This window comes from Coregonus lavaretus, assembly GCF_964263955.1.
Source record: "Coregonus lavaretus genome assembly, contig: HAP1_SCAFFOLD_627, whole genome shotgun sequence".
In the NCBI taxonomy this organism is placed as follows: Eukaryota; Metazoa; Chordata; class Actinopteri; order Salmoniformes; family Salmonidae; genus Coregonus; species Coregonus lavaretus.
Genome location: NW_028163644.1, coordinates 279,015 through 295,904, shown reverse-complemented (window position 1 = coordinate 295,904; position 16,890 = coordinate 279,015). Strand labels below are relative to the sequence as shown.

General features: G+C 44.1%; 1 protein-coding gene across 1 annotated transcript; it reads right to left on the bottom strand.

Moving 5' to 3' along the window:
* Positions 1 to 1,311: 1,311 nt before the first annotated feature.
* On the bottom strand, positions 1,312 to 15,307 carry LOC311117922 (tripartite motif-containing protein 16-like). The gene is made up of 6 exons (XM_084192817.1): positions 14,670 to 15,307; positions 14,150 to 14,245; positions 3,593 to 3,826; positions 3,335 to 3,494; positions 3,150 to 3,209; positions 1,312 to 2,913 (listed from the first exon to the last, which is right to left on the bottom strand). The coding sequence occupies exons 1-6, from the start codon at positions 15,264 to 15,266 to the stop codon at positions 2,405 to 2,407; spliced, it is 1,656 nt and encodes a 551-aa protein (XP_084048943.1). The 5' UTR covers positions 15,267 to 15,307; the 3' UTR covers positions 1,312 to 2,404.
* Between the last annotated feature and the right edge of the window lie 1,583 nt (positions 15,308 to 16,890).

The following is a 16,890-nucleotide window of genomic DNA, read 5'->3' as shown; positions in this document are numbered from 1 at the left end:
GTATGACCATATTAGAGACACATATTTCCTTCAGATTACAGCGATCCACAAAGAATTCGAAAACAAACCCAATTTTGATAAACTCCCTTATCTACTGGGTGAAAAACCACAGTGTGCCATCACAGCTGCAAGATTTGTGACCTGTTGCCACAAGAAAAGGGCAACCAGTGAAGAACAAACACCATTGTAAATACAACCCATATTTGTTTATTTATTTTCCCATTTGTACTTTAACTATTTGCACATTGTAACAACACTGTATATATACATAATATGACATTTGAAATGTCTTTATTCTTTTGAAACTTCTGACTGTAATGTTTACTGTTAATATTTATTGTTTATTTCACTTTTGTTTACTATCTACTTCCCTTGCTTTGGCAATGTTAACACACGTTTCCCATGCCAATAAAGCCCTTAAATTGAATTGAATTGATAGTAAGGTCGCAATGACACAGAAAGCAGTTCAATGTCGGGGTACAGAGTCGCTCTCTTACCAGGATCGCGGTCCGCTCTGACCAGGGTGAAGGTGGCCGGCTCCACTTCTCTGTCCGGGACTCTGTCATCCAGCCAAGTCTCCCAGCTGTATTGGGATTCAGCTGCCAGCAGCGTTTTCATTATTTAGTCCGTTCGTAGCGGGTATGTACACGATCAACAAGATCAGTCCAAAACCAACCACTGGAAATCCATGGTTGGCAGAATGTTTGTAAACTAAGTCTACAAATTAAAAACATAAAATAACGCCGCACTGCAGGTCGCAACAGAGACGCTGCTAGCCGCCATTGTCTTAGTTACGTTCAACGTTACGTCACGTATGACGAAAGCGCGTAAGTGCAAGCCCACAGACACCCATAGAGAATGTATTGAAAGCTTTGAAATGTGAAAAAAATAGATTTTACATGACAGGCTATGAGAGACTTCTGGGCGATTTTCAACTTGACTGAAATCGCCCCAAAAACGGGCGGGGCCATTTGAAGCACGACTTCAGCCTGATTTGACATTTAGTGGCTGGCAGATCAGACGTGAACACTGATAACTGCTGTTGCCGTGATATAATTGATTAGAAAAAAAATCCCTTCCTTTTCCCGTTTGGCAGTGCGTCGCCCATATCGCCCTATTGAACAAGCCGTCCCTGCCCCTGGGTATGAATTCTCTCTCTATCTTATCTGTCTTCTATATGATGTTCTCCTCTCCTCCTCTCTTCTCTCCTCTATTCACTCTATTCTATCATCCACACCACATGCCAGCTTCAACACAATCCATTTACAAGTTAAAGACACACCTTGGAATAAATAGCAAAGGAAAACTACTACTAGATGGATTTTTTATTTCCCATCACCATGAATCATATTTAATAACTGAACAGTAGCAGACCTAACTTCATCTGTTCCTGACTCTAGATAGTGGTTTAAAAAGACCATCAATCTCCAATGATATTAAAGTACAATTCTGAACATTACTGATATTAAAATGTGTAAGTCGCTCTGGATAAGAGTGTCGGCTAAATTACGTAAATGTAAATATACTGAGTGGCAAGTCAAGATATCTGCTGGTTTTATTGTTTGGTTAATAGCACCACCTGCTGGACAGGTTTAATATTGCTTGACTGAGCAGTATGGGAAAATAAAAGATGCCAAATTTAGGGTCGGTTTCCCGGACATCGCCATTGAACATGCTTTTTAGTCTAGGACTAGGCTTCATCTGTGTCCGGGAAACCGGCCCATATAGTTCAATTAGCAAGTAAGTAACACTACCTGTTCCATGATACTGAGGAAAATGACATTGAGACAGAGAACCAATTGAGAAAACATTTCAATGATTCTGAATGACAACCAACATACATTAACAGCAAACATCATGATTAATGTAAATGTAGCCAATTAAAACATTGCATTTGATAAAAATACGTTATTACGTTTTACTTACACTCTGAAGATTAAATCAGTCAGACAAAAATAATTGTACAGAAAAATTCAGCATTTTTATCTGCAGACCATCACCACCAGCATAACTAGTATCTATGTGGACACTACTACAGTTTAACCAGCTCAGCTATAGACTACACCAGCATGACTAGTATCTATGTGGACCCTACTACAGTTTAACCAGCTCAGCTATAGACTACACCAGCATGACTAGTATCTATGTGGACCCTACTACAGTTTAACCAGCTCAGCTATAGACTACACCAGCATGACTAGTATCTATGTGGACCCTACTACAGTTTAACCAGCTCAGCTATAGACTACACCAGCATGACTAGTATCTATGTGGACCCTACTACAGTTTAACCAGCTCAGCTATAGACTACACCAGCATGACTAGTATCTATGTGGACCCTACTACAGTTTAACCAGCTCAGCTATAGACTACACCAGCATGACTAGTATCTATGTGGACCCTACTACAGTTTAACCAGCTCAGCAGTACCATAGAGATTAAACCCAGGATAGAGGGGCTGAGTGAATGTGGTCTGGACTCTGTGGAGGAGGGTCATTGTGTCAGAGACACTGTAGAAGGACAGAGTACCTGCCTTGTGATCCAGGTACACTCCTACTCTGGAGGACCGAGGGCCTGATACTTTAGTCACAACACTATTGTGTCTGAAACAATAATCACCTCTATAACACACTAAACTCCAGGACTTGTCATTGTGTCCAAATCCACCATCTGTCTCTGTTCTGCTGATGTCTTTATATGAGACTGCTGTATCACACCACCCACTCCACTCCACCTCCCAGTAACAGCGTCCAGACAGACCCTCTCTACACAGAACCTGCCACCGGTTGGTGAATCTGTCTGGATGAACAGGATATGGTTGGTCTTGGTCTGTATAGGTCACCTTTCTGTTCCCTTTAGACAGAGAGAGGTGTGTGCCTTCTGTGTTTGGGTCCAGTTTGAGCTGACAGGAATCTGGGAGAAGAGCAGAGCAGAGACCAATGAGGGGAGTTAGAACAATAAGTGAAGTCAGATACTGTATCTACCCTGTCTTTGATTAGAGCACAGCAGAGATCAAATCAGAGAAATATGAGGAGTCAGATAGATACCCAGTCTTTGATTAGATCTACTATTGCTATATATTTCTAGAGGGATTGTTAGGAGTGTCAGTAAAAAGAGCCTGTTAGTTACTTCAGAATAAAGAGACTCACATTGTAAGAACTGTTCTCTGGTCTTGGGCTCTGGAGGCAGTACAACATCCACTATATTCACTACAGACACACAAACACATTCACAGAGAGAGGGAATGTTATCATCATACCATATTCCACATGTATATGACTAGTAGGGAACTTTCAATGGTCTAAAGTTGATGTTCTTATTATTTTCAACACACCTGTAGAGGAGATCTTGGTCCATTCTCCTTTAAGGACGTCTTCTAGTTTCTCTCTCAGTTCAGACACAGTCTTACTCACATCTCCAAAGTACTGAAGAGGACAGACAACGATGCTGGGTAAGTCTGAAGATACACTGATACTGGAGAGAGACTGATAACTCTGGGGGGAGAGAGAGAGAGAGAGAGAACAGAACCAAATGATTGAGAGTTTCACATTAAGTTAATTTCATATCACATGTAACAAGGCAGTTGAGTTACCTGGAGGAAATGGATGTGATCCTCTGTGTGTGAGAGCTGCTCCAGCTCAGTGCTTCTCTTCCTCAGCTCAGCTATCTCCTGCTCCAGTTGCTCCAGGAATCCTTCAGCTTGACTCACTTGAGCCTTCTCTTGGGCTCTGATCAGCTCCTTCACCTCAGAGCGCCTTCTCTCAATGGAGCGGATCAGCTCGGTAAAGATCTTATCACTGTCCTCCACTGCTGCCTGTGCAGAGGTCTGTTAAGAGAGAGAGAGAGAGAGAGAGAGACTTGTCTTACTTTAATGAGCCATCCTCATTACACTAACACCCCCACCCCTAAAAGCACATTGCGTGACACCACAACCTCTACACAATCACATTATCCAGTACCCAACACCACAGTACAATACACCAACCAGCACCACATTCCAACCGTCCATCCAACCCCTCCTCTCCAGCCGTACAGACAGCCCCCCTGAGCCCCCATACCTCCTGAAACATCTCCACACTGTTGATCATTTTGTACAACTCAAACTCAACCCTAAGGCGTCAACAGTAATGGCATTACCCTGGCAACACAGAAAAAACATGATGAACAGTCTGTCATTGCAGAAAACGGACACCCCTCCCCAACTCCCAGGTCAACCCGAGCCAACCAGCTATTGGTGTCCAGGGCTCCATGTACCAAGTGGCGTGGCGGGAAGCTGTCTCCGCACCACGTGCTCTCACCACTGGTGTCCCCCAGGGATCGGTTTTGGGCCCTCTCCTTTTCTCCCTATACACCAAGTCACTTGGCTCTGTCATATCCTCACATGGCCTTTCCTATCATTGCTACGCTGACGATACACAACTAATCTTCTCCTTTCCCCCTTCTGATCACCAGGTGGCGAATCGCATCTCTGCATGTCTGGCAGACATATCAGTATGGATGACGGATCACCACCTCAAGCTGAACCCTGGCAAGACGGAGCTGCTCTTCCTCCCCGGGAAGGACTGCCCGTTCCATGATCTCGCCATCACGGTAGACAACTCCGCTGTGTCCTCCTCCCAGAGTGCGAAGAGCCTAGGCGTGACCCTGGACAACACCCTGTCGTTCTCCGCCAACATCAAGGCGGTGACCCGCTCCTGCAGGTTCATGCTCTACAACATTCGGAGAGTGCGACCCTGCCTTACACAGGAAGCGGCGCAGGTCCTGGTCCAGGCACTTGTCATCTCCCGTCTGGACTACTGCAACTCGCTGTTGGCTGGGCTCCCTGCCTGTGCCATTAAACCCCTACAACTCATCCAGAATGCCGCAGCCCGTCTGGTGTTCAACCTTCCCAAGTTCTCTCACGTCACCCCCCTCCTCCGCACACTCCACTGGCTTCCAATTGAAGCTCGCATCCGCTACAAGACCATGGTGCTTGCCTTTGGAGCAGTGAGGGGAACGGCACCCCTGTACCTTCAGGCTCTGATCAGTCCCTACACCCAAACGAGGACATTGCGTTCATCCACCTCTGGCCTGCTGGCTCCCCTTCCTCTGCGGAAGCACAGCTCCCCCTCAGCCCAGTCAAAACTGTTCGCTGCTCTGGCACCCCAATGGTGGAACAAGCTCCCTCACGACGCCAGGACAGCGGAGTCACTCACCACCTTCCGGAGACATTTGAAACCCCACCTCTTTAAGGAATACCTGGGATAGGCTAAAGTATTCCTTCTAACCCCCCCCCCCCCCCCCCCCAAATTGTAAAGTGGTTATCCCACTGGCTATAGGGTGAACGCACCAATTTGTGAGTCGCTCTGGCTAAGAGCGTCTGCTAAATGACGTTAATGTGCCCTTGAGCAAGGCACTTAACCCTAATTGCTCCTGTAAGTCGCTCTGGTTAAGAGCGTCTGCTAAATGACTAAAATGTAAATGTAAATGTATACCCTCCACTGGACGACCCCTGACCTTTCCAGCACTGGGAGCTTATAGAGCACCCTCCACCTATACCCTGCCATGCTCTCAGCCCCCACAACCCCCTGCCACTGATGCCCCTTCACTCCCACTAAGCTCAGAGTGTTAAAAGTCAGTAAGTCCTCCAGACTCTCCTGCCAGTCCCCAGTCTCTGCTGTCACTTGCAGTGTTGGAAACGGTGGTGGCCCCTCCTCAGGCTGCTCCAGCCCTCAGTACTGCAGCATAGAAATCAGAGACCCCTGCTGTATTGAGTCTCTCCTGCCGCATGATGAAGAGCTGCTGATCCAGCCCCAAACCACCAGCCCTCCTCAACAGAGCACATGCTTGTTCCCTCCAGCCCACCTCCGTACGGTACAGTAGCAACACACGTCCTGTCCAATAAGTTCCCAGACCTTTTAAAAAAATATCAGAGGCAGACCGTCTGAGAGACGGCAGCTGAGAGTTTGTGAAAGGCCAGGGAAATGTCAATTCTCTGTGACAAAGAGAGTTTGGAAAGGTCTGTGAGCAGAACCTGAGAACACCCAGGATCACAGAGTTATGCCCTCTATAAATCAGAGTACAACTCCACAGCCGCGGCCTCATCTCCCCACAACAGAAGTTACCCACCCATCAGGCCCCCTCATCTCCCCACAACAGAAGTTACCCACCCATCAGGCTCCCTCATCTCCCCACAACAGAAGTTACCCACCCATCAGGCTCCCTCCTCTCCCCCACAACAGAAGTTACTCCCCCTTCTGCTGTCCCCACCTCTCCCAAAAGCCTTGGAAGTTTGAGCAAAAAGTGACATCTTGGAAGAGCTTTACATGGAATTTCCAATAGGACACCTGCCTGGGCCCTGGTGAAACAGAGAACTGAGCCCTGTACTAGGTGCAGACACATTTTGGAAAGCAAAGACAAGGAAATTGATTTTGGCTCTAACCACTAACAACCTACCCTTACACACCTCTTTTGCTACCCCTGCACTAAGATTTGTGCCATGGCTCAGCACCTGCGCCCCCTTCCACCAGACCCCCAATACACTTCATTAATCACATCACTGTGTCTCTTGCAAAAAAATCACGTTTAAATGTTTTTGTTTGACTTATTCCCCGTCTCTGTCACCGTTCATGTTAAGGAAGTCTAACCGTGAAATCTCCATAAGAGGTGGGAGGGAAATCACCACAATCAGAAACCAGTAGAGAAGCCCATAAAGCCACCATGCCAGAAAAAACCATCAATTTAAGCAGATTCTGAAGACATGCCCTTAAGAACCCATGACCCATTTTCTCAGCCTATACCGCTTCCTGGGTGAGAGGACACTAAACCCCTCATTCTTCATCACGTGTTGTACTGACCTTACAAACCTTCCAGGATCAATCAAATAAGACTCCAGCAGAACCTTCTTTTTCCCCTTTAGTCTCCATCAGGAACCTAGAAAGTTCTCTCAGCGTATATACTGGGACCTTAGCCTGACTGGCTGTCAGCTCTGGATCCAATGAGCCGTCTGAAAACGAGACCGCCTTGTCCTCCTCTCCCGCAGACTCACCTCCCCCCTCTTCCTCCTCCTCCATTGGCACGGTACCGTCCTCCTCCTCCCCAGTCTCTGCCCCCCTGCACTTCCCCCCTGATCAGAGCCTCTTCCCCAATGACAGGCAATATTTCCTGGGATGAGCCCACCAAGCCTTCGCCCACCGGAGTCTCTGTTACTACAGAAACCTGCCTCAGCTCATGTAGCCCAGCTGCAACCCTCCCCACCACCGCTTTCTCCACGGTCTGCGCACCACCACTTGGCCAATCACTACTCTCCTCCTTCCTGGTACCACCACCACTTGACCCTGCTCTACTCTCCTCCTTCCTGGTACCACCACCACTTGACCCTGCTCTACTCTCCTCCCTCCTGGTACCACCACCACTTGACCCTGCTCTACTCTCCTCCTTCCTGGTACCACCACCACTTGACCCTGCTCTACTCTCCTCCCTCCTGGTACCACCACCACTTGACCCTGCTCTACTCTCCTCCTTCCTGGTACCACCACCACTTGACCCTGCTCTACACTCCTCCTTCCTGGTACCACCACCACTTGACCCTGCTCTACTCTCCTCCTTCCTGGTACCACCACCACTTGACCCTGCTCTACTCTCCTCCCTCCTGGTACCACCACCACTTGACCCTGCTCTACTCTCCTCCTTCCTGGTACCACCACCACTTGACCCTGCTCTACTCTCCTCCTTCCTGGTACCACCACCACTTGACCCTGCTCTACTCTCCTCCCAGCCTCTGCCCCCTGAATCCTAGTAGGCTGGACAATAGAACAAGTCAAAATTCACTGAAGGCTGTAAAACGGCCAAAGAACATTGGCTGAGCTGGAACACTAGCCTGAGGCCAAAGCGTCTTAATCTAGCGGTTAAGAGCGTTGGGCAGTAATCTAAAGGTGGCTGGTTCGAATCCCCGAGCCGACTAGGTGAGAAATCTGTACCCTTGTACATCGACAGATTTAGGCACTTAACCCTTGTCGTTCTGGATAAGAGCGTCTGCTAAATGACTCACATGTAAATGTAAACTAGGCCTCTGTGAAAGCGTGGCAATAACTTATTAACTTTACATTATTCACAGACAGACTCCTCTGAAGGCAGGCAGGCAGCACACTCCTGAAAACGAACTGCTCAGCAAAGCAAAGGCTATTTTGAGAACTACCAGATTTATATAAAAAAAGCTAATTTTCAGTGTCTGTGTCCAGTGTCTGTTTATATGTTAAGGGGGTGTTACTTTGGCAGATAATGTCACACAACTAAATATATATATACTTTTTTAGATAATTAACTAAATGTATGGTGTTTTTGGTTTATGTCCGTTTCATTGTTTGTTATGCTATGAATTGTTATTTTATGGTTGTAAGTGATCAAATGAACTAGAACATTTTATATTTAGCAATTTTGAGTAATTACTACTTTAGTAAGGATACACTTAGTAAGGATATACAATTTGCTAAATGGCATATTATTATTATATTATTTATTCAGCACTACTGCAGTTGCTAAATAATTCCAATAGATGGCAGCATAAGACCATGAATGACATTTCAGAAGATTAGTTTAGTTCTCTCCCTGGATACACTACCACTCCCCCTCACAGGAAAACTCCTGCCTGAGCTTTTTACTGTCCCTTTCCACACTGCTAACGCAAGAGAAAGGACTGAAAACACATTACTGTGAAGTAATATAATGATGATTCATGTTTATTATTACCTGTTTTTATGCTCATGTTTTAAAATTATACCTCATTACTATAACAATTATCAAAAAGCGCAAACATTAATTCAGTCACCTCTGGTCGACATGTGTTTTTCTAGTACATTCATTGTCAAATTCATCAACCAGCACAGAGCCACTCTGCCTTCTCGAACAAGTAGCCAACTCAACAAGCCCCGCAAAAAGCTTGTGCCGTCAGCGGCAGCGAGCACTCTGCCTTCTAGCACAAGCGAGGGGCATGTTGAGGTAAATTTTCTAACAGCGATGGTTGCATGATTTATTGGTGGGCTGTAATATATGAGATATTAAGATGATGTCATAATGCATGTTTACTAGGGTTGAGGTTAGCGCATCTGACTAGTGACTATTTGGCCGGGGTTCAATACCTGCTAGAGTTAATATTTTGTTGCTCTCCCAAAAGCAACACAGGCCTAATACGAGATATATAGCTAACTGTAAAGTAATGAGTGACCTTTTTAGAAAATCATAGGACATAGTCTTTGGTTGCATGCTATTTTATGCTTGTAGCCTATAACTGATGCTTCATGGTCTTATGCAGCCATCTATTGGAAATATTTAGCAATTAAAAGTTATTAATTCACGTAAAGACATTGGTGAGGCAGCTGAGAAATAAAGTGTATTTTTCTTATTAATTCTGGAGATCAGTCTCAAACCAGCCCCACCTATGACATGCCAATTGCTGGACTTTCACATAGAGGTTACTAGGTCACACCCAGTTCAAACCACATTTAAAAAATAAAACAAATGTGTTGTTTATCAAGTGTTCTGCCTTGCAATAATACCTATAATAAAATGACTAATAAAGGTTACATAGGTTTTATTAAAAAAATAACAATAAATGCTATTTAGTACTATAATGGTATTTACTAACATAAAATTATTACTAAAATAAGTTCTCAACGTGTTCTAGGCTACTCCACCCTAGAATTAGGGTTAGGGGTTAGAGTTAAGGCTAAAATAGGTTATAAGTAGGGTTAGAGTTTCTGTATAGCACTTTGTGACATCTGCTGATGTAAAAAGGACTTTATAAACACATATGATTGATTGTTAGGTTTAGGGTGTTTAAAGCAAAAAACTGTATGGGTTATAGCTCTCTTGCTCCTCCCTGTGGCCTTCTGTGGGTACTACATACCTCATTCACAACACTTGCTAGGCTCATAATCTGAGGTAGCAACTGTGTTAGATCTATAAATCAATAAGCTACACCTATCCATTTAGTTTACAACTCAGTGAACCTGCGCAGCATTCGCTCAATTTGATGCCTACTAACAAACAAATTACCCAGCAACAATTTAGAAACAATAAATCGTACAATTATTTTGTAAAAATGTATTTATTTAAAAAATGTCTGGCTGTTTAAATCGGCTACATCTTGAAAAAGGAGGACAGGAATGCGTTCTGTTTAGGTTTTACACCTTTTTATGAAAATAATATGGTTAACCATCGCTAGCACTGTGGGCAGGGGCGGTGTGTTCATTAGGGCGATATGGGCGACGCACTGCCAAACGGGAAAAGGAAGGGATTTTTTTTCTAATCAATTATATCACAGCAACATTAGTTATCAGTGTTCTAATCTAGACGTCTGATCTGCCACTAAATGTCCAATCAGGCTAAAGTCGTGCTTCAAATGGCCCCGCCCCCTTTGGGGCGATTTCAGTCAGGTTGAAAATCGCCCAGAAGTCTCTCATAGCCTGTCATGTAAAATCTTTTTTTTTCAAATATCAGAGCTTTCAATACAATCTCTATGGGTTTCTGAGGGCTTGCACTTACGCGCTTTCGTCATACGTAACATAACCATGAACGTAACTAAGAAAAGAGCGGGTAGCAGCGTCAATCAATTCACGTACTACTATCAAGATGGCTAGCCTTCAGTGCAACTCGATTGTCTCTTTGAAAGAAGTTCACATCAAAGACCATTCAAAACGAGCTACTGTAACTGGAGTGTATGCTAGCGGTCATGAGGGAACATATTGTCTCAATCGCCAGTGTGCTTTTGGAGAGACTGAACGGTCTTTTTGCCATTCAATGGGCCAGGAACGTCTGAATGCACTGGCCATGCTTTCCATGGAGAGGGAACTAGTCCTCAGCATGCCTGATTTCAATGAGAAAGTCATTGACCGCTTTGCTGCATTGAAAGAGAGAAGAGAACAGTTTCAGTACAAGTAATGTAGCCTCTCTCTCTCTTTGTCCCTCCCTGTCTGTCTCTTTAACACACACACGCCCAAATCAGTTCACAGTTGATGTTGTTTAAAATAGTTATTTTTCATTTTAAAAAAAGTTAAAAAATAATAATAATCTTCATTTTTACAAATCTATACAATTGGCCAGAATATGGTTGTTCATATTTACAAATCTATACAATTGGCCAGAATATGGTTGTTCATTTTTACAAAGCCATACAGATAGCTGTGTTTACCTTTTCTATAAATTATTTTCAAATTCTGTTTTCAGGCAAAATGTCTATCACTGTTCATTTTCACAAATCTATACAAGAGGGAAGAATATGGAAGTCTATAAAAATTTCTTATTACCAATAACTTGCATCAATGTTTTCAGTAGCCTCTATCAAAAGCTCCTGCTTGCTTGTTGTGAATTATGCTCAGGTGCACATATTTCCAATTCAACCATGAGGCAAAAAATGTGGTAAAAGCTCTTGTTGATCCTGCAATCTGAACAAATACCAAGATGCTGTATTTTCAGCTGATATTTCATTTGTTTATGGAAATGCATATTGTTTATGAAGTGTTGAGGAATGTGAAAGAACACCCTTGATTATTTTTACAGTGATAACTTATTTTGCTTTTGTAAGCCAACACTTTTGAGATCAGTCAATAAATGCTTCTGGCATTGACTTATATGCTGCCCCTGTCTTCATGTTGTTGCTGGACATATCTTTTTTAAAATGTGTGTAGGTCACCTAAATCATCAGAAAAATTGCCCCCCCTGAGAATTTTTTCAGGAGCCGCCACTGACTGTGGGTCACCACAAGGTGTACCCAGGTGAACAGTGAGTTTGCTCACCAAGTAGTCATAACCTTGTTAATAATAAGTTACCTGAGGTAAAGCTACAATGTTAATACGGGCTGGTCTCATTACCAGCCCATAATAGTGAAGCTGGCATTGTGACGCAGAACAATGGGCTGGGAATAGAACTTTCATTAGGCGAGTTGGTGCCACAGAGCTCAATACAACTAATAGGAGCTGGCAGGGTGAAACATGCCCTATCATTTCTAAACTACGGCAAGCATCTGGGACATATGGTAATATTATGAAACTGGGCTCCATGGTGGATGCAATTAAGTAGTTTTATCAGAAAAAGGCGTTCAAAATGTAGTGTGTCCAGCCTAGTCCTAGCCCCCGCTGCCGGCTGGTCGCGCTTGTCTGCATTAGCATTATGTCCTACATCCCTACAATAGAAACACCCAAAACTATCTGTGCTAGCAAACCCTGTGTTCCACCCCTCCCCTGCGTAACCTTGAAGTTTGTTAAGAAACAAACACTTGTCTACGAAAAGTTAAATTTTTAATGGATTCCGCTTGGCACACAGCCGAGAGCACACGAAAACCACTTTATTTTTAAATTTACCAAAACTAACCAACTACTTGCGGTCTGTTCGTAAGTAATAAACGGAGGCTGGACTATAATATAAATCCATTATACTTTGTGACACAAAATGGGAAAAGGGGAAATTATAATAATACAGAAAAACACCCTTCCAACTAACCCTACTCATTAAATACCCACTACCCCATTCCACTACTTTGACCCTATCTGCTCCTGCACCATGCCAACGACCTGGGAGGACAGGAAACCACAACTCAACACACCCTGTAACTCTTCTGAAGTCTAATCTTGTATGCCCAAATACTACTCTGCAGCTGCCACCACAATATCTATTTTCTTTTTTTTACGTTCCATTTCTGCGGTACAGTTGATAACCATTGCTATGAACTCTAAGAAGCTAACTTTACTGAAGCATATATCACTCGTTGGCCTATCCCTCTGTGCTGGCACAGATCTACTACTCACAGGGATCCTCTCAGGATCTCTCACCCTTGACCCATCCTCCTCTACTTTCTTCACTGTCTCAGCATACGACACCTTCTGCACTACTCTGACTCTAGCCACCTCAACCTGCCTCTCTCGCACTGGACACTTCCGATCCCCAGCAACATGGGCATCCCAACAGTTGACACACACAACTTTATCCACCGAAACTACACAAACCTCTATCCCATGCCCTCCTGCACACTTCTCACATCTTGGAATCTCCCTCCTACAAACTGCTGCAACATTACCATAAACGTTGCACCTGAATCAGCACAGTGGATTCGCCACAAAAGCTCTAACAGGATAACTGATATATCCTACCATGACTTTGTTGGGTAAAGACTCAAACCTCAAAAGGACTGACAGTGACTCCTCTGTTTCACCACGCTCACCACCGGGTCTGTGTTGCACCAAACGGCGGGAATCACAAACACCAGCAGTCTTCAACCTTAATTGCTCCACTTCTACACTTAACGCTACCCCAGAAATCACTCCTTTCAATGGTGCCCTGTTCCTAAGAGCAAAGCAAGAAACAGATCTTGACCCAAGTTGCGTGACACGCTCCCTCTGGTCAGAAGAAACACAAACAATTATCACAAGTCCACTACAGGTTACCTTCACTGATTCAACTGCACCCAACTCCTTTCCCACCCACCCTGAAACCACAAATGGATCTGCCAAAAGGTATGGATCCACTTTGTCCTACAATGTAACTCCTACTGCACCAAATTCTTCTTTATCATGTCCATTGATGCCAGGCTCTGGTTCTGAGCTCTTCACCACACCTTCTACCTCACTTAACTCTCCCTCATTCATTTCCATTTCACCTCCAGAACTCAGTCTGGCGAATGGCTCACTCTGTTTGCACTTGAGTTATAACATTTGAAATGTCTCTATTACTTTGAAACTTTTGTGAGTGTAATGTTTACTTTTAATTTCTGATTGTTTATTATCTATTTCACTTGCTTTCGCAATGTAAACATATATGTTTCCCATGCCAATAAAGCCCTTTGAATTAAATTGAGAGAGAGCTCCATTTTAATGTATAGGGGACTTGAGTCTTTCATGGTTACTCAAGGTTATGTGATGAGGTAACCCCTCTTGCGACTTCAAAATCAGTGTCGGCCCTCGACCCAAAGGGAATGTCCTCTTGGTGAAACAGTCAAGATATTGGTTTCTCTCCTCAGTAGACCCGGGTTCATATCCCGCCGGTTACATTAAGCAGTCTATTCTCTGAAAGGGGTCCAGACAGCCTGTTCCCAACAGTGGGATTGGATAGGGGCCTCTCTCTCTCTCTGACTGGAAGAGAGAAGTGAAATGGTGTGTCTCCTCTGGTCAACAATACTCACCTTGAGAGACTTTACAGCCTGTTGGAGCTCCTTCAGGTCCTTCTCTCTCTCCTGGAATCTCTCCTGGACCTTCTGCTGACTCATCCCCAGCTGCCTCTGTGGAGAATCACTCTTCAATGAGCTATCAAGCTTTATTTGTCCAGTAGATCAATAGTATAGTAATGTGACATAGGGCACATAGAGAGGAAGGTCTAAAATCTTGAGGAAGTCCCTTTACCATATGACATTTTCTATGTTGCTATGTGAATGATTATAGTTTTTATGGTAGACGTACATGTATCAAGGGGTTGAGACTGAACTTTGAACTCCTAAAAGGGCATTCGGAATGATAATAGTGTTTGACTTCAGAAAATTGTGATACATTTGGATCAAACTCAATATACTCAAGGTTTGTGTTCATATTTGTTCTGCTGAGGATCAATTTCATTTGAATGATCTCATATTCAAACAGCCTTAGTTCCTACTGTATCTTTAATTATTTGTTTATCAGACAGTCACCAACAAGTAGTTCTGGTCTTACCTGTTTCTCAGTCGTCTCTGCTGCAGCTGACACTGTATCATGGCCTTTATGTTCATCCATTGTACACAGCATACAGATACACTGCTGATCGGTACGACAGAAAACCTCCAGCAGTTTGTCATGATGAGAGCAGATCTTCTCCTGTAGTTGTGCGGTGGCTTTGACCAGCTTGTGCTTCTTGAAAGCAGGAGATTCATAGTGAGGTTGGAGGTGAGTCTCACAGTAAGAGGCCAGACACACCAAACAGGACATGAGGGCTTTCTGCTTTCTGGTCCCAGTGCAGAAATCACACACCACATCTAAAGGTCCAGCATAGCACAGAGCAGGAGGGGGAGCAGCCTGGAGTCCTGTCTTCTTCAGTTTCTCCACCAACTCAGCCAACATGTTATTTTTCCTCAGATTAGGCCTTGGAGTGAAGGTCTCTCTGCACGGAGGACAGCTATAGACCCCTTTCAGAACATCCTGATCCCAGCAGTCCTCAATACAGCTTCTACAGTAACTGTGTCCACAGGCAGTAGTGACCGGCTCCTTCAGTAGATCCAGACAGACAGAACAACAGAACTGGTCCTGGTCGAGCAGTACTCCCTGCTGAGCCATTTGGACGGTTGTTCACTCTCACACAGACAGACGACACAGAGACTCAGACCAGTTTCGTTTCCACATAAGTGAGTTTTTGGGAGGGCGAGGACTTTCTGGATCTGCCAGATAGGTGAGGTTAGAGGGAGGGAGGGAGGGAGGGAGGGATAGAGAGAGAACTGCGTTCAACATGGAGAGGGAGACAAATATTTTAGTTTCTAGGTTAGGGCCCTTCATTTGGAATGAATATAACAAATATGAGTTGTTAGAATATATATAGGGTAACAGTTCCTATGAAGTACACATTATAATTATTATAATAAGCTTCATAATGCCTTATAATAGACTTATGTGTTATAAGACTGATTATAAGTGTCTATAATAATTCAAAAGTGGTTGTAATGGGGGGGGGGGGGGGGGGTTGATATTGATACAATGTACTGTAGTTTAAATGAATACTGTATGTATTGACTGATCATTGAGAATGAGGTAATACTTTACATTACAGTTTGGGTATTACTGTTAGGCCTAGGGTCAGGGTTAGAGTTACTACATTCAGCAGTAACCCTAACCCTAGCCATATCTAGGACTAAAAAGAGAAGACGTTTTATAATCAGAGTTCTTTGTATCTCTTCTTAGTCAGACAGAAACCCCCCACATCTTATAGGTGGACGGGGTTATGAACATATCCAATGAATTGTTTTCTGCAACCAGATGAAATGAAACTGCCTTTCAGCAGGAAAAGCTTCTCTAATAATCCTAACCATTGCTGGGTGTCTTCAGAGACTGAGGTATAGAGACACACTGTCAAGTCAAATCATCTGGCTGTGCTTTCATGTCAAAACATGTATTATTTTCTATTCATAAAATTCTATTGTATTATATTCTTTGATAATATATTATATCCATTGGCTCCACTCTGTATAGTGTTAATGATGACTGTTTGTTCTGTACATTGATTGAATGGTTAGGACTATCTCACTGTATTCACTGTTTAAATCCCAAGAGACCAGGAGACCTAAAGGAAGCCTTCAACACTGTATCCCTTCATCCAGTCATAGTAAACAACCTCTGTCTGTCTGTCTGTACGTCTGTCTGTCTGTAAACACAGCCAACTTTTCTGCGGTGGTTGTTGTTGCTATCAGTGCTGCACAGCTATTTTCAGGTCTCTCCAGAGATGGTCGATCGGGTTCAACTCCAGGATCTGGCTGGACCACTCAAGGACATTCAGAGACTTGTCCCGAAGCCACTCCTGTGTTGTCTTGGCTGTGTGCTTAGGGTTGTTGTCTTGTTGGAAGTTGAACCTTCGCCCCAGTCTGAGATCCTGAGCGCTCTGAAGCAGGTTTTCATCAAGGATCTCTCTGTACTTTGCTCTGTTCATTTTTCTCTCGATCCTGGCTATTCTCCCAGTCCGTGCCTCTGAAAAACATCCCTGCCACATCTCCAGGTCCAGCATAGCACAGAGCAGGAGGGGGAGCAGCCTGGAGTCCTGTCTTCTTCAGTTTCTCCACCACTTAGGCGAGCACAGCACTCCTGTTCAGAATAGGTCTTGGGGTGAAGGTATGTCTGCACTGCACTCAATCTGGTTTATTTAGTACCCCAGCGCAGGTTAAGTAGTGGAAAGAACATGTTGGGTTATTTTGAC

Coding starts and splice junctions, on each gene's coding strand:
- LOC311117922 (XM_084192817.1), bottom strand. CDS start 15,266: ATGGCTCAGCAGGGAGTACTGCTCGACCAGGACCAGTTCTGTTGTTCT. Junction 3,495..3,592: donor ATCACATCCATTTCCTCCAG/GTAACTCAACTG, acceptor CTCTCCCCCCAG/AGTTATCAGTCTCTCTCCAG. Junction 3,210..3,334: donor GACCAAGATCTCCTCTACAG/GTGTGTTGAAAA, acceptor GTGTGTCTGTAG/TGAATATAGTGGATGTTGTA.